The 21,519-nt window shown below is 41.2% G+C and overlaps 1 protein-coding gene across 1 annotated transcript in view; it reads right to left on the minus strand.

Moving 5' to 3' along the window:
* INTS9 (integrator complex subunit 9) overlaps positions 1-21,008 on the minus strand; it is a 943,738-nt gene extending 922,730 nt beyond the window's left edge. The window contains exon 1 of the mRNA XM_044062717.1: positions 20,859-21,008. Coding sequence (XP_043918652.1) covers positions 20,859-20,941 — 83 coding nt within the window. The 5' untranslated portion in view covers positions 20,942-21,008. The remainder of the gene's footprint in view (positions 1-20,858) is intronic.
* Positions 21,009-21,519: the final 511 nt, after the last annotated feature.

A 21,519-nucleotide genomic window follows, 5' to 3' on the forward strand; every position in this document is an offset into this window, starting at 1 on the left:
GAAGGTAGTCCTTGAAGGCTGTCAGTGCATTCTGTACAGCTAGCATCTCTTTCTGATTGATATGAAGGTGCATTTGATCTGGGCTCCATTTGCCCTGAATGCACTTCCCTGCCAGATGAGCCCCCCAAGCATAGTCTGATGCGTCCTGTTGTTAGGGTTTAGGTGGCAGGAGGTGGAGTGAATGGCAGTTCCTTGTTTTGGTGGCAGGCCTCTGCCCACCATAGGAACTCTAGTTGCAGGCAAGGTATGATGGGAATCATTATCCCAGGCTGTGACAATGATGACTCCAAAAACGTTTTAAGTACCACTGAAGTTTCTTCATATGCAGTCTTGCATATGGAATTAGAAGAAAGCAGGAGGCTATGAACCCCAAGACTTGCAGTATTTGTCTTGCAGATAGCAGGGTTTTTGTGGCCACCTGTTTGAAATAATTTACCAAATGAATTTACTTTTCTGGCATAAGATAAGCCATCTGGGCAGTTGTATTCAAGCTTACACTCAGGAATGTAATTTTTTGAGAGGGTACCAGTTGTGATTTATTTTCGTTTATGGTGTACCCTAGACAAGTTAGAACCCTTTTTACAAACGCCAGATGCTTTAGAAGAATGTCCTTGTTTTCTGCCTGAATTAGACAATATTCCAGGTATGGATATATTTGAATATTTCTTTGCCTGCAAAATGCAATTACTGGAGCCAGGCACTTTGTGAAGACACTGGGCACAGTAGATAAGCCAAAGGGCAGTGCAGAGAACTTTTAATGCAAGTAGTCTGCTTTGAAGCAGAGGTATCTTCTGCAAGATTCCCTTATTGGGATATGCAGGTAAGCCTCTTTTAAGTCTAGATTTACCAACCAGGCATCTTTGCCTAGCATAGGAAATAACTGTTGAAGAGTCAGCATCTTGAATTTTGGAATGTCCAGAAATGTGTTTAGAGTAGATAAGTCCAGAATTGGACGCCATGATTTGTCTTTTGTGGGTACCAGGAAAAGTCTTGAATAGAAACCTTGTCCCTTTTCATCTTCTGGTACTGGTTGAATAGTCCCCATGTTCATGAGGGACAGTACTTGTTTCTGGGCCTCTGGCCATCCATTTGTGATTGGCAATGTGTGGAAATGAAATATGTATCCCTGAGATACTATATTCAAAACCCATTTGTCCTGGGTTATAAGTTGTCAGTTTCTTTGCTTGAAGTGCCAGTTTTCCCCCCAAAGGGGCGGCTAAGAGGCAAGTCCTTGGTAATTGTAGAGGGAAGTCATTGAGACTGTTTACCATAGGGAGGTGCCTTGTTGTTTCCAGATTTGGAGGTGGAGGCTTCCCATTGCTTTGTTCTAAAAGTCCCTTGTGACTGAAACCTGGAGCCTTTGGAATGTCTGGGTTTGACGTGGACCAGTTCTTAGTAGGCCACTGCCTACTAAATCTTGAAGGTTGCACTTGTAAGAAATCTTTCACAGTTTGCATAGATTTAGCTTTATCTTCCATCTTTTTTAAAACGTCTTCAGCCTTATTACCAAAGAGACGGTCGTAAAGGATCATCCAACAATTTTGCTTTGACATGATCAGGCAGAGTTTGCTCTTTGAGCCAAGCATGCCTTCTTAACACAGACCCAGTTACAGCAGCCCTGAAAGAGGCCGCCAAAGAATCAAAACCACATTGCAAAGTATGTTTTCCAACTTGTTCAGCTGAATGCAATAAATCCTGTAAATCTTTATTTTCACAGTCAGAAATTAACATCATTTTCTGTTTAAGCAATCCCATGATATGCTGTTGATATTTAAGCATATGAAACTGACAGTTTAAAGCTCTGATTGTCAAGGTTGCAGAAGTGTAAACCTTCTTACCCCATCTATCCAGCACCCTGAAATCTCTATCAGAAGGGGTGGGATTTTTAGCAGTAGAGGCCTTAACGCCCTTGGGACCCTGAGAAATGGTTTCAGGATCTGCAATAGAATTTTTGAAAAGTAATTTGTGGGAGTCAGGAACCCTGTTGTATCTGTCTAGCTTACAAGGAGCCGGAGGCAGAGAATCAGGAGCCCTACTAGATTCTGAAAAAACATAATCAACAATGTCTAGAACAAGATGTATAGCCAAAGGCCTATGCTGAGGAAGAAGAAGAAAATCCCTTAAGTCTCTTTTTAGATTCAGAGAAATCCTGACTTTCCCAGTGGAAATGTTCCCTTAAGGTATGTAAAGTTTCCCCAAAAGAAAAATCCTCAGGTGGAGAAGCAGAAGGAATGGAATCTTCTGCATCAGAGTCCTCATAAGTGCGTATAGACAAATCCTGTGTATTAGAAGAGTCAGAAGAAATAGAATTCTATTCAGAAGATTCATAATCAATGTCTTGCCCACGCTTCTTAGAACGAGGGGGTTGGCTACCCCTGATCAGAGTAATTAAATCTTCAGCCATTTTGATCATTTGTTTTTTAGGCATAGTGGCCTGCACATGTGGCCCAGGCTTCGGTTTTTTAGACATAGGTTTAGATTTTGGCTTTAGTTTTGAAGTTGGCATCTGTCTAATATACAAATCTGTAGGCCTGAAAACATCCTCAGAAGCTGGTGCCTGCACAGCGGCTCCGGACCCATCTAAGGTAGAGACACCTGTAGGTTCCATAGCTGAAGTATCTTGCTGCATACCAGACTCCGAATGGGTCTCAGTAGAGGCCTGTTTATCAGAAGTGGCGGGTATCAGGGGCTGCAAAAGCACCTCACTGAGTACTGGCGAACTGGTGACTGGCTTAGGAGAAGTGTCGTCGTCAGTTTTGGAGCGCGACGGTCTCTGTCCGTCTTTTTTTTTTGCATTTTTTAGTTATTCCAGTAGTCGGATTGCTAATCAACGACATTTCTGGATAATTAAATCGTGAGCCAAAATATTTAGAAGCAAAAATATAATGACGTTTAATAGTGCATTGATTAAATTTAGCACAAAACCGACAGCAAGGTACGTTGTTTTCAGGGCATAGGCAAGGAATACAGTACAAATGAAAATCCTTATGAGGTATTTGCTTCCCACAAGTAATGCAATTATTAACTTTTACTGACATCGGTAAGGAGCAAGAAAAAGTTTCCCCAACGGGGTACTTAGCTTTTAGTTGAAGACTTCTGTTCTGAAACTCAAAAACAAAAATTTCAGGAGTCGGCCGACCGGCACTTGTGAACTGCTTCTGGCACCGTGCGGCAAGAAAGACTGATGTAATGGCGTCGGCTGCATGTTTTATACCCCTGACAAACTGACGTCATGCAAGAAGGGACAGCAACCGACGCAGGACCCAAGACTTTGTTAATCAGGCTGACTGAGGGCAACCTGCCAGCAGATTACCCAAATGTAATGACTGGAACAGTGAAACACGAAGAACATCTGCTTGAGCAGTGGATGAGAGAAGAGGGGCGGTTCTGTGTTATAATAAGCTGAAATGGCTGAGGCATGGATTTTAATGAAGGAAAAAGACAGGCCCTTGTGAAGCATCTCAGTTAAGTATTGTAAAATCTGAGGTAAATTGGGCGCTGCTGTGCTCATCCCTTGAGATTGGTTCCAGGCACAGAATCTTTTCCATTTTTCAGCATAAGATTTTCTAGTACTAGGCCTCCTTGCCTCTAAAATGACATCCATCACAGGTTTGCTGAGGAATGGCAAAGGAGAAATTAAGTAATTAGTCAGGCTGCAACGTTCAGTGTTAGAAGCTGAGGGTGCAGAATCTGGTTCTCCTGCTGAGACAGCAGGGAAGGAGTCTGAGGCAGGTGCCATGGAGATATCCATGACACACTGCGCAGGAGGGGGTACACCAGTGTTGGCACGACCAGTCTGGAGCAATCAAAATCATCCTTGGTTTGTCCTGTTTAATTTTTAGTAGTACTTTGGAGAGCAGAGGCAGAGGGGGGAAGGCATAGACGGATAGGTTTTTCCAGCTGAAGGACAGAGCATCCACTTTCCAGGCTTGTTTGTGGGGAGTCCTTGTGCAAAATTAGTCCAATTGGTAGTTCTGGGGAGAGGCAAATAGGTCTACATCTGGGCTCCCCCATTTGCTTGTCAACATGTTGAAAATCCTTGGCTCCAGTTTCCACTCATGTGGGTCCATGAGGTTTCTGCTTAGTCCGTCTGCCAGTGTATTTAATTTTCCTGGCAGGAACTGAGCTTGTAGGTGCACTTGGTAGCTCAAGGCTGTGTTCCACAATGCCATGGCTAGTCTGCAGAGGGGGTAAGAATGTGTACCCCGCTGCTTGTTTATGTATCACATAACAGTGGTGTTGTCCGTCTTTACCATTAGTTGTCCTAGAAGAATGTGGTACTTGAAGGCTGTCAGAGCATTCTGTACAGCTAACATTTCTTTTTGATTGATATGCAGGTGCATTTGACTTGGGTTCCATTTGCCCTGAATGCACTTCCCTGCCAGGTGAGCCCCCTATGCATAGTCTGATGCCTCTGTTGTTAGGGTTTGGGTGGCAGAGGGTGGTGTGAAAGGTAGTCCCTTGTTCTAGTGGCAGGCCTCTGCCCACCAAAGGAACTCTAGGTGTAGGTAAGGTATGACAGGAATCATTGTTTCTAGGTTTTGAGAATGTTGACACCATAGGCTTTTTAGATACCACTGTAGTTTCCTCATATGCAGTCTTGCATATGGAATTAGAAGAATGCAGGAGGCCATGAACCCCAAGGCTTGCAGTATTTGTCTTGCAGATAGCAGGGTTTTTGTGGCCACTTGTTTGAAGTAAGTTGTCAAATGAATTTGCTTTTCTGGCATGAGGTAAGCCATCTGGGAAGTTGTATTGAAGCTTGCTCCCAGGAATATAATTTGTTGACAGGGTACCAGTTGTGATTTCTTTTCATTTATGGTGTACCCCAGACAAGTTAGAACCCTTTTTACAAAGGACAGATGATTCAAAAGTATGTCATAACTTTCTGTCTGAATTAGACAATCGTCCAGGTATGGGTACATTTGAATATTTATTTGCCTGCAAAACGCAGTAAATGGAGCTAGGCACTTTGTGAATACCCTGGGCGCAATAGACAAAACAAAAATCAGTGCACAAAACTGATAGTGTGTGTAGCCGGCTTTGAAGCGTAGGGATCTTCTGCAAGATTCCCCAATTGGGATGTGCAGGTATGCTTCTTTTAAATATAGTGTTGCCAACCAAGCATCTTTGCCTAGCATAGGAAGTAATTGGTGAAGAGTCAGCATCTTGAATTTTGGAATGTCCAAAAAGGTGTTTAGAGTAGACAGGTCCAGGATAGGATGCCATGACTTGTCTTTCCTGCGTACCATGAAAAGTGTCAAGTAGAAACCTTGTCCCTTTTCCTCTTCTGGTACCAGTTGAATAGCCCCCATGCTTAAGAGAGAAAGTACTTGTTTTTGAGCCTCTGCCCACTGAATTGGGGATAGGTCCTGCCATCCACTTGGTGTTGGCAACGTGTGGAAGTGAAATCTGTATTCCTGGGACACTATATTTAAAACCCATTTGTCCTGGGTAATGAGTTCCCAATTTTTTTTGCATGAAGAGCAATCTTTCCCCCAAAAGGGGCAGTCAGATGATAAGTGCTTGGAAATTTTAAAAGGAAGTTACTGAGACAGTTCACCATAGGGTGGAGTCTTATTATTCCCAGACTTGGAAGTGGAGGCCCCCCAGTGCTTAGTTCTGAGAGTCCCTTGGGACTGAAACCTGGAGTTTTTGCTGTGTCTGGGTTTGGCTTGAGAAGACCTGGAAGGGGCTGGAAAGGACCAGTTTTTAGAGGGCCAGTGCCTACTAAATCTAGGAGGTTGAACTTGTAAAAAAATCTTTAACAGTCTGCACAGATTTAGCTTTATCTTCCATCTTTTTAAGAACTTCCTCAGCCTTGTTGCCAAACAGGCAGCCCTGATTTAAAGGAGCATCCAACAATTTAGCTTTAACATGATCAGGCAAAGATAGCTCCTTAAGCCAAGCATGCCTTCTGAGCACAGACCCAGTAACAGAAGCCCTACAAGAGGCCTCTAATGAATCAAAACCGCACTGCAAAGAATGTTTTCTAACTTGTTTGGCAGAATGCATTAAATCCTGTAATTCTTTATTTTCCATACAGTCAGGAATCAACATAATTTTCTGTTTAAGCAGTCCAATAACACGTTGCTGATATTTTAACATATGAAACTGGCAGTTTAAAGCCCTAATGGCCAAGGTTGCAGAAGTGTAAACCTTCTTATCCCATCTATTTAGTGCCCTAGAGTCTCTATCAGAAGGGGTAGGATTTTTAGCAGTAGAAGCCTTAATGCCCTTGAGCCCCTGTGAAATAGTCTCTGGATCTGCAGTAGGATTTTTGAAAAGGAACTTGTGGGACTCCGGGACCCTGTAGTATCGGTCAGGTTTTCTGGGAGCAGGAGGAAGGGAATCAGGGGCCAAACTAGATTCTGAGAAAGCATCATCAACAATGTCCAGTACAGGAGGAATAGCTAAAGGCCTATGCTGATGTTGCAGAAGGAAATCCCTAAGCCTCTTTTTTGAATCAGAGTAATCCTGGCTTTCTCAGTGGAAATGCTCCCTTAGAGAATGTAAGGTTTCCTCAAAAGAAAAATCCTCAGGAGGGGAAGCAGAGGGAATAGAGTCCTCTGCAACAGAAAACTCATAAGTAGGTAAGGTCAAATCCAGGTCATCAGAAGAGTCCTACCTCAGTCGTAGGGCTCTTAGAAGGGGGGCGGGTTGGCTACCTCTGATTAGAGTTATTAGATTTTTCAGCCATTTTTATTTGTTTTTTAGGCATAGAGGTCTGAGCATGTGGTCTGGGTGTCGGTTTTTTAGACATGGATCAAGATTTAGGACTAAGTAATGAAGGAGGCGTCGATTTAATATGCAAGTCTGTAGGCTTGAATACACCCTCAGAAGGTGGTGCCTGCACAGCGGCTCCACACCCATGCAAGGTAGAGACATCTACGGGTTCCATAGTTGAAGCATCTCACGGCATACCGGACTCCGAATGGGTTTCAGTAGAGGCCTGCGAATCAGAAGTAGTGGGTTTCAGGGGCTGCGAAAGCACCTCACTGAGTACCGGCGAACTGGCGACTGGCTTAGGAGAAGCATCGTCGGCAGTTTTGGACCTCGGCGGCCTGTCTCTGTCTTTATCTTTGCATTTTTTTGGAATCCCGGTAGTCAGATGGCTAACCGACGACATTTCTAGATAATTAAACTGAGAACCGAAATATTTAGAGGCAACATTATACCGATGACGGACAGTGCGCTGATTAAATAAAGCACAAAACCGACAGCACAGTACGTCGTGTTCAGGGCCTAGGCAAGGAATACAGTACAAATGAAAATCTTTATGAGGTATTTGCTTTCCACAAGTAATGCAATTATTAACTTTTACTGACATCGAGGAGCAAGAAAAAGTTTCCCCAACGGGGTACTTAGATTTATTTGAAGACTTTGGTTCTGAAACTCGAAAATGAAAATTTCAGGAATCGGCCGACCGGCACTTACGAACTGCTTCTGCTTTGGCCACCACACAGCAAGAAAGACTGATGTAACAGCGTCGGCTGCATGTTTTATACCCCTGACGACCTGACGTCATGGAAGAAGGGACAGCAACCGATGCAGGACCCAAGACTTTGTTAATCACGTCGACTGAGGGCAACCTGCAAGCAGATACCTCACTAAAAGAATCACAGGCCTAAAGCAGATGCCCTACACTGACAGCCTTAAAAAACTCCAGCTATACTCCGTTGCATATCGTCTACTCAGAAGCGATCTCTGCTTAACATACAAGGCCATGTCAAACCCAGAGCTGTTGGACATGCTACACTTAAAGAAATCCCAATCCCTCAGAGCCACACGCTCCAGGGATCTAAACCTTGTCATCACAATAAACAAAACATGCTGGAGGGATAGGTTCCTGACCCAGAGACTCCCCAGACTCTGGAATAGATTGCCCATACATGTCAAGAAGAGTGCCTCTTTGGCCCTCTTCAAAAGGAACCTTGACGATTGGATGGGAGAAAGGAAATTCACCCTGGGGATCACGTCAGTCGCCCTGCTAGACAAGGGTCCAGGGAAGTAAATAGTGTGGGAAGAAATAGCCAGGGAATTGTTATGGCTAGGCTTGTATAGGCCCTAGGGCTAATAGCCTAGTACCAACCTATGAAGCTATGAACCTATTACCCAAATGTAATGACTGCAACTGTGAAACATGAAGAACATCTGGTTAGACTAAGAATGGCCTATTAAGAAAATTAGCCTAATAATTACAAATTTAAGGAAAAGGGAAAATAAGAATTTTAGAGTTCCTTCTGTAAATGTGAATAGTATTAATAATATAGTAAAAAGAATAGGAATTTTGGAGTGGTGTAATACATGTGATATAAATGCAATTATATTTGAAGACACGAGTTTTAACAAATGAAAAATTACAAATAGAGAAACTATGGGGAGGAAAATGATCTGGAATTTGGAAAATGACAGATGTTCTGGAATAGCCGTATTCTGTAGAAATACAGTAAAGATATTAGATGCAACTTTAGCAAAATGGAAAGCTTCACCATTGTATAGTTAAATTGGAAAGTATATAGAATTATAATATTATATGCTTATATTAATTGTAAAGAAAGTCTAAAAAACTGATGAAACAAGCTTTCCCCTATGTAATGATAAATATGAATATTATAACAACAGGAGACTCTAAATGTGATTTAAGAGGCAAGTGAAAAAAGGAACTGATATAAGAAAACTATTAGAAGTTATAATATACGGTAAGTTAAAACTTTGGGATAAAAATTCATGGACTTACAAAAAGGGGTATGTATAGAAATGAAATAGATTCTTATATATTATCAGACGGTTTAGTTATAGGAGAAAGGAAGGTAGTTGAAAAGTACAGTTGTGTACACTTATCATAAATGTAGATGTTTGAGTGTATTCACTGTTGCAGTCATCACATTTGGGTTGATTCCCAAAGCTGAGGAAAAGGGTGGAGGCAGTCAAGAAGACTGGAGGCTGGCTAGGATGCCCTGCAAGACTGCAGTGGCAAAGCCTGCCCTGGATTTGGAGAAGATAGGCAGATGGTAATGCTTGGTGAAGGTGTGAACAGATGTCCATGTGGCAGCCTCCAGGATGTCCCTGGTGGGGACTCCTCTGAGGAAAGCTGCAGAGGTGGAGGCTGCTCTGGTAGAGCGAGTCCTTATCTCCCCTTAGGGGGAGGTTTCTCGTGTTGCTTGTAACAGAAATGGATGCAGTGTGCTATCCATTTGGTAATGGTTTGTTTGGATATAGCTTTGCCCCCTGACCCTGCAGCAAAGCTGACTAGCAATTGATCAGTCTTTATGAATGATTTAGTCCTGCCTAGATAGAATCTGAGCTGTTTGTGCACATCTAGTGAGTGCAGGATACTTTCTCCCTTGTTTTGTGGGTTAGGGAAAAAGGTGGGCAAATGAATGGATTGGGTGAGAGCCACACTGGACACCACTTTGGGCATGAAGGATGGGTTAGTCCTGAGGGGCACCCTGTCAGCATGAAAGATGATGAAGGGCTCTACAGCCATGAGTGCTTGTAGCTTGGATACTCTTCTGGCTGAAGTGACGGCCAGAAGCAAGCCTGTCTTCCAGGAGAGAAACTTTAACTCTGCTGAAGATGCTGGTTTAAAGGGGGGCAGGGTGAGCTTTTCCAACACAAAGTTTAGTTCCCAAGCTGGGGTAGGTGATCTTCTGGGTGGCTTCAAGTTGCTAGCCCCTCTTATGAACTGTTTGAAGACAGGGTGTGAGAAAAGCGGGTGCTCAGTGTTGAAATGAGCAGAGATAGCAGAGGCATGAATTTTAATAGAGGAAAAGGAGAGACCACTGTGTAGCAGGTCAGCTAGGTAATCCAGGATAAGAGGTAGGGGGGGCTGTGACGTATCGGCTTCCTTAGCCTGCATCCAGGTGCAGAAGCTTTTCCATTTGTCAGCATAAGACTTTCTAGTGCTAGGGCGTCTAGCCTCATGTGTAACATTCTAGAACCTGTTTACTGAGATTGGCAGCTTGATCAGTGGTCAGGGAATAAGTCAGGCTGCCAAACTGAGGGCCTGCAATTGGGGATGCATGAATTCTCCTTCTTTCTGGGTCAGGAGATGCCATGGTGGCAGTGGGGACAGGCTGCACAGCAGTGGGTACCAGTGCTGGTGAGGCCAGTCTGGAGCAATCAGAATTGTCCTCGGTTTTTCCTCCCTTATTTTGAGCAGTACCCTGGTAATGAGAAGTAGTGGGGGAAATGCATAGACAGAGAGGTTGACCCAGGGGAAGGATAGGGCAGCCATTTTCCAGGCCCTGCAGTGAGGCTCCCTAGTGCAGAACTTGCTGAGCTGATGGTTGGAGTGGGAAGCAAAGAGGTCTACCTTCAGGTGCCCCATTTCTGAGTTATTAGGGTGAAGGTTCTTTGTTCTAGCTGCCACTCAAGTGGGTCCAGAAGATTTCTGCTTAAGATGTCTGTCAGAGTTTAGGAAGCCTGGCAGGAATTGTGCTAGCAGGTGTAGTTGCATGGCTGAGGCAGTGTGACAAAGGGTCATGGCAAGCCTGCACAGAGGGTAGGAGCACATCCCTGAGGGCTGCATTGGTCCTGTATGCACCTGCTCTCCAGGTGTGCACCCCAGGCACAGTCTGATGTATCTGTGGTGAGGGTCTGGGCGGTGGGGGTGGTGAGAAAGGAAGTCTCTTGTTGTGGTAGCAAAGAAAGAAAATCTTTCCTTAGGCAAGGTATCACTGGTATAAGAGTTTCCAGGTCTTGAGAGTGTTGACACCAAAGGCTTTTTAGGTACCACTGAAGTTTCCTCATATGCAGTCTGGCATATGGAATGAGTAGAATGCAAGATGCCATGAACCCCAGAGCTTGCAGGATTTTCCTGGCAGATAACTGGGGTATGGTGGCTAGTTGAGAGAAGTAGGCTGTCAGGTAAGTTTGCTTTTCTAGTGTAAGCAATGCGATCTGGGATGCTGTGTCCAGGTTTGCTCTCAGGAATATAAACCTTTGGGTGGGTACTAGTTTGGATTTCTTTTTGTTGATAGTGTACCCTAGGGAGGTCAGTAGGGACTTTACAAAGGCCAGGTGCTTGAGCAGCTTTTCCTGTCTGCCTGAATTAGGCAGTCGTCTTAAGTATGGGTACATTTGTATATTTCTTTGTCTGCAAAAAGCAATGGCGGGAGCCAGACATTTTGTGAAAACTCTGGGAGCATTAGATAAGCTAAAGGGAAGCTCATAGAACTGAAAGTGCAGAGCTCCTGCCCTGAAACGTAGATATTTCCTGCATGATTCCCTGATTGGGATGTGGAGGTATGCCTCTTTTAGGTCTATGGTGGCTAGCCAAGCATTTTTGGAAAGCATAGGTAGTAGTTGCTGGAGGGTGAGCATTTTGAATTTTGGTATCACCAGGAAGGTGTTTGGAATGGACAGATCGAGGATGGGGCACCAGGTGCCCTCTTTTCTGGGTACCAGGAAGAGCCTGGAGTAGAAACCTTGGCCTGTTCTGCAGGAACATGCTCCATTGCCCTCAGAGAGCAGGGAAAGGACTTGCTTTTTGGCCTCTGTCCACTGGTTTGGAGGAATATCTGGGAACCCTTTTGGGGTTGGGAGAGTGTGGAAAGAAAACCTGTATCCCTGGGACACTATGTTGAGGACCCAGTGGTCACTGGTAATGGTGGCCCAGGTGCTTGCGTGGAAGGAGTGTTTTCCTCCTAGGGGCAAGTGCAGGTGGGCAGAGGGAGGGTGTGGAAGTCGAGAGTCATTGTGAGTTCTTACCATGAGTGGGTGGCTTTGCACTCCCTGGTTTTGAAGTGGAGGAACTCCAGTGCTTTGATCTCTCCATTCCCTGTGGCTGTTGTCTGGGGGGGGGGGGGGGTCTGCTCTGAACTGACCTGGAGGGGGCAGGAAAGGACCAGTGCTTGGAGGGGCAATGCCTATAGAACCTGGGTGGCTGAACCTGTAGGAAATCCTTAACTGTCTGCATAGATTTAGCTTTTTCTTCCATGTTTTTTAAGATCTCCTCTGCCTTGGTGCCAAACAAGTTGTCTTTGTGCAAGGGTGCATCCAATAATTTAGATTTGACATGGTCTGGCAAGGGCTGTTCTTTAAGCCAAGCATGCCTTCTACGGACAGAACTGCTGACTGCTGCCTTGCAAGAAGCTTCTAGGGCATCAAAACCACAGTGTAAGGTGTGCTTAGTTACTTGACTTGCAGAATGCATTAACTCTTGTAACTCTATTTTCTGCACAAGTAGAAAAGGATATTTGTTTGAGGAGTTCCATGGTATGTTACTGAAATTTTAGCATATGAAACGGACAATTTAGTGCTCTGATAGCAAGAGTAGCAGAGGTGTATACTTTTTTACCCCATCTGTCTAGAGCTCAGGAATCCCTATATGAGGGAGTGGGATTCTTAGCAAAAGTTGTTTGATTACTTTAGGCCCTTGAGAAATAACCTCAAGGTCAGCAGCTGGATTTTTGTAAAGAAATTTGTGCGAGTCAGGGACTGTCAGGTTTCCTGGGAGCAGGAGGGAAGGTGTCAGGAGTCAAACTAGATTGCATGAAATCATCATCCACAACATCCAAGACAGGAGGAATGGCCAGGGGTCTGTGCTGTGGAAGATCTAAATTCTCTGAGTCTCTTTTTAGACTGAGGGTAGTCCTGACATTCCCATTGGAAATGCTCCGTTAAAGTATGAAGGGTTTTCCCAAAGGAAAAGTCCTCAGTTGGAGAGGCTGAAGGAAGGGATTCCTCTGCATCAGAATCCTCATAAGCAGAGAGGGGTTGCATATCTTCATATTCAGATGCATCAGAGTCATCAGACTCCTGTTCAGATAAAGCTACTGGGGGGCAGATTTCTTTCTTTTGGAAGGGGTAGCTTGGCTTCCCCTGATCAGCATTATAAGGTCTTCTGCCATTTTAAGCATTTGAGATTGAGGCAAGGAAGCAGGTGCCTGAGACTGGGTCATCAGTTTCTTGGGTGTGGTTCATACCCTGGGCCTTAGAAACTCGGTAGTTTTCGAAAGAACAGTAGATGCGAAAGAAGTCGGTTTGTGTCAAGAATCGGTAGTGCGAAGTACTTCCTCAGAAGCCAGTGCCTGCTCAGCGGCTCCGGACCCATCCAAGGTAGAGACAACAGCAGGATCCTTAGTCAAAGAAAAGTTTTGCGGCATACCAGACTCCGAAAGGGTCTCGGTAGCAGCCTGCGAATCCACAGAAGTGGGCATCAGGGGTTGCGAAAGCGCATCAGTGAGGACCAGAGAACTGACGACTAGCTTAACGGAAGCATTGTCTGTAGGTTTGGACCTGTGCGGTCTGTCTCTGTCTTTATCTTTACTTTTTTTGTATTACCGAAGCCATATCGAAATTCAAGGACTATGAGCGAAAATATCTAGCTACAATAAGGGCCCAACAACGTATAGTTCTGGTGTTGAATAGAGCAAAAAAGCAATAGTGAGGAACGTCATGGTCTGGGCCTAGGCAAGTGACGCATGTAAGAATGAAAGTCTCGGTGTGGTATATGCTTCCCACAGGCAAGACAATTGTTAAGTTTTTCTGACATCAATTAGAGCAAGTAAAAAGGATCCCCAAATGGGGTACTTAGCTTTAAAAGACTTCAGCTTCAATTCAGAAGACGAAACTCAGGTAGCGGCTGACCGGCACTCGTACGAACTGCTTCTGCTTCGGGCTCCTCGGCAAGAAAGACTGATGTAATGGCGTCAGCTGCCTTACTTTATACTGCTGACGACCTGACGTTAGTCCTGAAGTGACAGCAACCGACGCAAAAATACTAAGCCTCTGGTATTCGGGCCGGCCGAGGTCTACCCTGGCAGGGATGACCCAAATGTGATGACTGCAACAGTGAAACATGAAGAACATCAGGATTTTCTGATCCTCTTGCAATATTGGCTAGAGATAAAGGAAAGCAATGAATATATAAAAATAGACAAAAGTACAAAAAGGATAAAGTACAAAACATAAAATAGAAAGGAAAGAGAAGTAATTCAGTTATAGAAAGATCATATTACTATGGAAGCATTTTATAAAAACTCGTCTAAATGGCAGACGATGTTTAAGGAAAAATATAGAATGTATTTTTTTTTACAGTGGCAATATGATGCGAGAAAGAAAAAAAAAACATACAACTATGCATTGGACGATTTAGAAAATGACAAAGTGCTTGAACAAAAAAAGAATTATATTAAGTAAATCAAGAAAAAAATACAAGGATTGTAATATTAGCAAAGATAATCTTGCAAGGAAAAAGAGTAGTAGTAGTAGTATCAAGTTACTTGTGCAGATTAGTAAAGGAAAATAGTGTAATGAAAGATAAAAAAAAATGTAAAAGGAGAAACAAAACAAACTCATAACAGTACAATATGTACAAGAAATGTTTACATAAAAAAAGAAAATAGAGAAAAAACATGGAAAGTAAAACAGCTGACAGAAAGAGAACAAAGAGTTGGAAAAGGAGATTTCTTTAAATGAGCTACATAAAGTATTAGGGCAAGTAAATATAGATTTGGCTGCAGGATCATATGGGATAGGGTATGACAGGTATACAAATTTAAGGGACTGGAAAAACAATATTTTTTAAAGAATGGTTAAACAAAGGTTTTATGTATAAATAATTATGTAATACAATACTTAAATTCATATGGAATAAGGAAGATAGAACAAACACAGTTAAACCAGAGAACAACAGTATTGAAAAATGATTGTAAGATCTTTATGAAAATAATACAAAAGAGATTTGAAACTGAAATGGAAAATATAATGGAAGATAGTATATATAGTATAAATGGGAAGGGTTGTCAAGAATTATTAATGACAGAGAAATGTTGTATGATAAACAGAAAGGAAGAAGCAAAAAGCATGATAGGAGACCTTAATAAGGCATTTCACACAATCTGACACGAACTCTTATGGGTAATAATGAATACTAGTGAGAACGTTGGAAAATTATGTATGTCAGTGTATAGCAACAAGTAAAAATACTTGTAAATGGCTTGTTAAGCCAAGAGGTACATATGAAGAGTGGTGCAAGACAAGGATGTCCAAAGAGCTGTATACCTTTTGCATAAGTTATGAATGTGATAGTATGTGAAATAAATTATAAAATGTAGGAGGCTGGGTATATAACACCTGAAGGGTTAAGAATTCCAGTTCTGTTAATATATGCAGATGATGTAATAATTGCAAAAAACAAGAGAAAAGAAGTAATAATTTGCACAAACGAGTACCTACAGATGATAGGAATGGCTTTAAATAGAGAAAAGTAAAAGTTTAGGTGATATAGTAAAAATTGGAGGTATATATTTTACAATGGATTAAATTTCTGCGTTAGGTACACAATTTGGGGATAAAGATGCAACTGGAATTCAAAGGGAAAATGATAAAATAAATATAACAAACCTGTCTTTTCTGGAGAACATATAAATTATCATTCAGAAAAAAGGCTTATTTGATAAATTCAACACTGATGGAAAAAATAGCATACTTAGCAAGTGTATTTATGTTAAAAAGTATTTGAAAAGGAATTACTGCAGATTTTTTTTATTTATATGAGGTTCTACATAAATTAGGAGATTCATATCTAAATGAAGGAGGTGGTTTAGGGTTATTTAACCTAGTAGGATATGCTACTTCATTAAATTTGTATAGATTAGTGAAATTGTATAAATATAAGTATGACAAATTTTGGGGTATGGTAAAAAAAAAAAAAAAAAAAAGAGAGAAAAAACTGTATAAATGAGGAAATAAAATATCACCAAGAAAAATATTTTTGTGGAAAATAAAAATTGATGATATAGAGAAACATACAAAAATATGGTACAAGAATGTAATGATAAAACATTACTATGTAAAGCCATAGGAAAATCTAACAGATGGAAAGACTAAAACTATAAAAATAAGAAGCAAATGCTGTAATCAGGAAGTAGAATGTCAAGACTTTTGCGGAGACTGGTAACAGATAAATTGCCAGTAAAAGGAAATATGCCATACAAGAAGATACATGACAGAATAGGTTTACATTGTCATGAAGAAGCAACTATGGAACGTGTTTTTGAGATGTAAAAGAGTAAAAAAGTTATGAGGAAACTACATAAAGATGATTTTTTTGAAGATATAAAAAAGTGGATAAAATAAACATGGATATGACTAAATGTGGGTATTATAAGAATAGAAGTAAAGAATATGTTAAAAAATAGATGTAATATGAGTTATATGGAATGAAAGAATAAATGAAATTATGTTTAATGGTAAATGGATTTTAGCAATAATATTAAGTAAAATCAGATGGTGGTTATGGAACAAGGAGTGGGGGTCTATAATACGGATGAAAATTTATTATGATTGTGCAAAAAAAAATATATACACATATACATATTTGTACATTTGTAAATATGTAAATATTTTGTAAATGAGTTACTTCTGTATACAAATAAAGGACCCCCTACTCTTTGTGATAGGTGCTTAAGTTGGTGGTAGCTCACGTAGGTGTAAAAATCTACCTGAGCTACCACCAACTCAAGCAGATGGGATCTCAGTTTAATGTCTCATCCAAAAAATGACACACGTGGGAGGTTCAGCACTAGATGAATATTATCAGCATTGTAATAATCCAAATACCTCATCCTGAATGACCTCTCTCTGGAAGCATGTTGTCATCTTCATCCAACTTTGTCCCATTTTTACATGGGGTTGGGGTAACATCTACATGGACACTGAGAAAAAAAACAGGACTACATTCAAACTTGTGGTACCCCACATAAATAACTTGGGGAATGATTATTCCAGAAACAATCCACTGACTGCAACTCTTAAAATAAGAAGCAAACCACTGAAAAATAATGAAAGTAAGCCCACAGTGGGTATGCAGACGATTCAAGAGTCCATGATCTACACTGCCAAATATTGCCACAAGATCAAGTAGGATTAAGATACTTCACATTAATCAAAACATTTACCACCCTAATGTGGGCAGTCTCAGCACTATGCCTAGATCCAGAACCAGATTAATAATGGTCCTGGGAGTCATGGATGCAAAATAAGAAAATAGTTGTACATGGGTAACCTTCTAAATAACCTTACTGAAGAAAAACAAACAAAAGTTACTGAAATTACTGCATTCAAAAAATGGATTCATGAGGACAGAAAAGCATATGCCCCATTAAGAATGATGGGAACATTCCTGTTCTCAGAGATAACCACATAGTTTGATATATCACTGGAACAAGGAAGCCTAAACAGAATTTACACAGTCCAGGATCCTGTCTTCAACGGACAGGCTATGAAGTTGAACATCCATTACCTCCTCAGAGCAGACATAATTTGACAGATAAAAAGACACTTCATTGAGTTCAAGACATTGAATACCGGAACATTTCAGTGAAGAAGGTCAGAATCAAGATCCAAACTGTGCAAGTAGCAAAAAAAGATCTGGTGGGCTCATGTATTAAGCACTCTTATGCATTCTGCATATAATGTCACATCATGTGTCATCAATGAGCACATGCACCTTTAAGAGTGGGAAAAATGCCGAACTACAACTGGTGAACAGGAATAACCCAGTCAAAATACCTACCAGCAACTTGCATTAGACCAGAAGGTTAATGCTCTTTAAAGACAGCTAACAAAGCCCCATCTATATTACTCTGTGCAGTTCTGGAGACTCACTTTTGCAAGGACACCAGCCTAAGGGAAGAGATGTACTTCAGAAATGGGTAACAAAAATGATTTATAGTCTGCAGCAAAAAACAATTAAAAAAAGTGTGTGCCTAGAAAAGTTTAATATTTCTCATATATTCAAGACAAAAAATATGGGGGAAATTATGGAAATTACAAAGCACCTCAAAGGAATCAAGTCCAACTGTGCACATCAAAGGGATCAAATTCAACTGCACACCACTCTTCAAAAACAGATTATACAAACAAAAGTAAAGTACTTGAAGATAAAAGAAAAAAAAAACTCACAAAAGATACAAGGAGGTATTTTGCATAAAAGAAGTATGTCAAGAAATGCTTGTAAGATGGTGCAACACAACAATCTAGGCAACATAATTTTATTTAGGAGCTTGAACACTTGCTGCAGCTGACATTGTCGGAATGTAGGAATGATGCAGCTTCATCAGCTTGCCTCTCTTTGGGGGAAGGAGATGGGATGCATGTCTGGGAACCTGTTCCTGTTGCAGAATACTCCGTGAAGACCAGTGATCCAAAAAAAGTGTTGACATCCAAGAGGAAAACACAGTCTTGAGGTGTTACGTCACCTGTGGAAGCAAATGACATACCCTCGCTTTCACCCACTGTATGTCAAACCCGAGGGCAGTCACAAGCATGTCCAAAGGCCTTAAAGTGTTACATGGAGCTGCAGACAGTGGGAAGCTTAGTCAAACAGGTAGAGAGGATAAATCTAAATGGAAAAGGATCCCATAATTCATAAAGAATCTGATCAGTACAAGACAGACCAAGGGAAAACCCTTACAGCTGAAAACTTCATTGCTAAGCTTTAGATAAGTGGAAGGATATTTTGCTATCAGCTATCACACCCAAATCAGGTAGTCTCTTTTACAAAGGACACACGAATGAAGAAATGTAGATGTAGAGCACATGTACCTGCATTACTTAGCTTAAGAATAAAGTTTAAACAGTAGTAACTGTAGTTTTTCATGCACATATAACTACAATAATCTACAGCTGCAAGTCATGGAAAGGCAAAAGACCGCTGTTAATGAAAAGGCTAACTTATCCCTTCATCACTAACAATGGAGCAACTGCAATGTCTTTTTTGTGGAAAAATAACTCTCCTTTTAAATATAGGATTTTTTAAAAATGTCACATATATATATATATATGTGTGTGTGTGTGTGTGTGTGTGTGTGTGTGTCTGTATTGGCTGCCGTGGTGATGCAGTGGTTAGCATTGTCACCTCACAGCAAGAGGTTCTCTGGTTGATTCTCAGCTGGAGCTCCTTCTGTGTGGAGTCTGCATGCCCTCCCTGTAGTCGAGTGAGCTTTAAAGACATGCAAGTAGATGCGTGCCTTCTGTGAAGGTTGGGCACTGGGCTAGCAACTCGACACTGTAAAAATACTGCTGGCAATCAATTTGCGGACCAGTGATCCACTGTGGTGACTCCTAACTTGGAAAAGCTGAAAGATATATATATATATATATATATATATATATATATATATATATATATATATATATATATATATATATATCTAGGGGTCTATATTAGGAATGCGAAAAGATGTTTACGCGAATATGTAAATGAACCGTACAGCGCGAAGTGGACTTAGAGCGGCGAAAGTCAAAAACCACAAAAATGGAAATATCGACTTTCTATGGTTGGCCCATCTGTGGATTAGCTGCATAAGGTAAGTGTTGAATAGTTACGGAGTTTAGGATAGGGGTGTGGGTTAAGGTAAGTGCTTAGATAAGTAATGTATGTTAGATTTAGTGTAGGGTTAGAGGTAGGGTTTTGTTAAATGTATGTATGTAGGTTATTTATTTTGTTTGTGCATATTTTCGTAGGGAAGTGTGTGGTAGTTACGGACCTTAGAGTTAGGGAGGGGTTAAGGATAGTGCATAGTTTTGTATGTGGGGTTTAGTAGTGTTGGAGGTAGGGTTTTGTTAAATGTATGTATGTGGATTATTTGTTTTGTTTGGGTGTATGTCTGTAGGGGACGCGTGCGGTAGTTATGGACCTTAGGATAGTGCATAGTTAGTTGTGTATGTGGGGTTTAGTGTAAGGTCAGAAGTAGGGTTTTGTGCTTTACTTTAGGTTAGAAGTAGGGTTTGGTTAGTGTATGTATGTGGTTTATTTATTTTATTTTGGCATTCGCACATAGGGTTTTTCGCTTTCGTAATATAGACCCATTGACATATATATATATATATATATATACACACACACCCACACACATACACTTTTTGCCTCCATGCCTGCTGACCATCAAGACTCACCAATACGTCTCCAGTACAAGGGTTACAGCCAATAGGCGTAGCAATTATCAAAACAGCCACAGAGATTGGTCTGTGCATTTGCTCTTTACCCCAACAATGGGAACATTTCTGTTTGTGCCTTAACCCTCTCCCAGACAGCTGACATAAGCATGCACACGTCACTGAAGGGAATCCTATGCCATTCCTTTGCACATACTCCCATCCACATGCTGACACTGTTATGACTGTCAGCTTGGGAATATCAAGCCTACTTCCTCAGTCCTGATCATACTGGTGTTTTGCATGCTTTGGCTTGCATGGTGTCATTTGTTTGACTATAAGCCACCCCCCCCCAAAAAAAAAAACAGGAATCACTCATCTTCCTCTACCTTTGCTCTTTCAGCACCTGGTCTGCATGTTGAGCATAGGTCATCTCACCTCTAGTCAAGGCTTTATTGCTATATGCCACACAACTAGGCATGTGCATGGAAATTTCATAGGGGAGTAGACATTAACAGGAGGGGGTCTTCATGACTCTGGGCATATGAACACCAAATAATTGACTTTTGTACAGTTTATAGTAAAACTATTTTGCACAACTTTTCATAAAGTGTTAAATTTTGATATACCAAAAACGTTAAACAGTAATGCTCATTAACATCACTTTTTAATGCACTCCATTCTGATCAGCAACAGACAGTAGCAACAACAAGCAGCACATGTAAAAAAACAGCACTCATCTTGACAGCAGGCAGAATTTTTTTAATCTAAAGGGAGAGAAGCTGCTAGTTACAAGTTTTGATTCCGACCATGATAAAGGGCTAATCACACAGTCTGTTGGGAGAATTCTTTGCTATCTTCTGCAAGCTGACATGATAATGGCCAAACCTTTATACACATCTACGGGTCATAGCTGTTAATTACTAGTACATTTGAGTACCTAGCTGAGCCCCATCTATGATGCCTACCTGCCAATCTGCACAGTTGGTTCTGTAGCATACACCATTCCAGTAAATCCAGTGTGTTCAGTGATGTATGGTAATGCCATCATACAATGATAGTTAGAGATCAAAATCACATCAACATTGGAGAGATCTAGCAGTTCTGTCTGCAAGAAGAAAGAAATACTGTAATTTGTTGCTTAGCAAAGGAAAGATTCTGTGAGTTAGGAAGAACTGCATCACCAGTTAAGGAGAAGTAGTTAAATGCTATTTTGTCAAATGAATATTTTATGTTCTTTTCGAATCATCTATCAAACTGAGAAAAGCAAACCTACAGAACAAATCAGACTATGAACACAAACTCATGTCAAAGACAACAGAACTGAATTAAAAGATGTGTATCTTGTTAAAATGCAAGCAGGTCGGCAAGCTTTCATCAACAGCAGATAGCAGCCTTACCAGTTTTTGTTCTTTCTTTTAAAACAAATTAGGTGTTAATAATGAAACTATAAAAAACAGTCACACATACTGCCCTCTGAAGACAAAATAATTGTTTTCCAACATTACAGCATTGCGATGTCCTCCACAACAGCCAGCAAATGAGAAATTATGTAAAACGAATGCTCCTTGGTTAATCAAACAGTGTGTGAAAAAAGTCAAAGGTATAACACAATCAAGTGTTTAGAAA

Source organism: Protopterus annectens, chromosome 2.part1 (assembly GCF_019279795.1).
Source record: "Protopterus annectens isolate FY-2018-M chromosome 2.part1, PAN1.0, whole genome shotgun sequence".
NCBI lineage: Eukaryota > Metazoa > Chordata > Ceratodontiformes > Protopteridae > Protopterus > Protopterus annectens.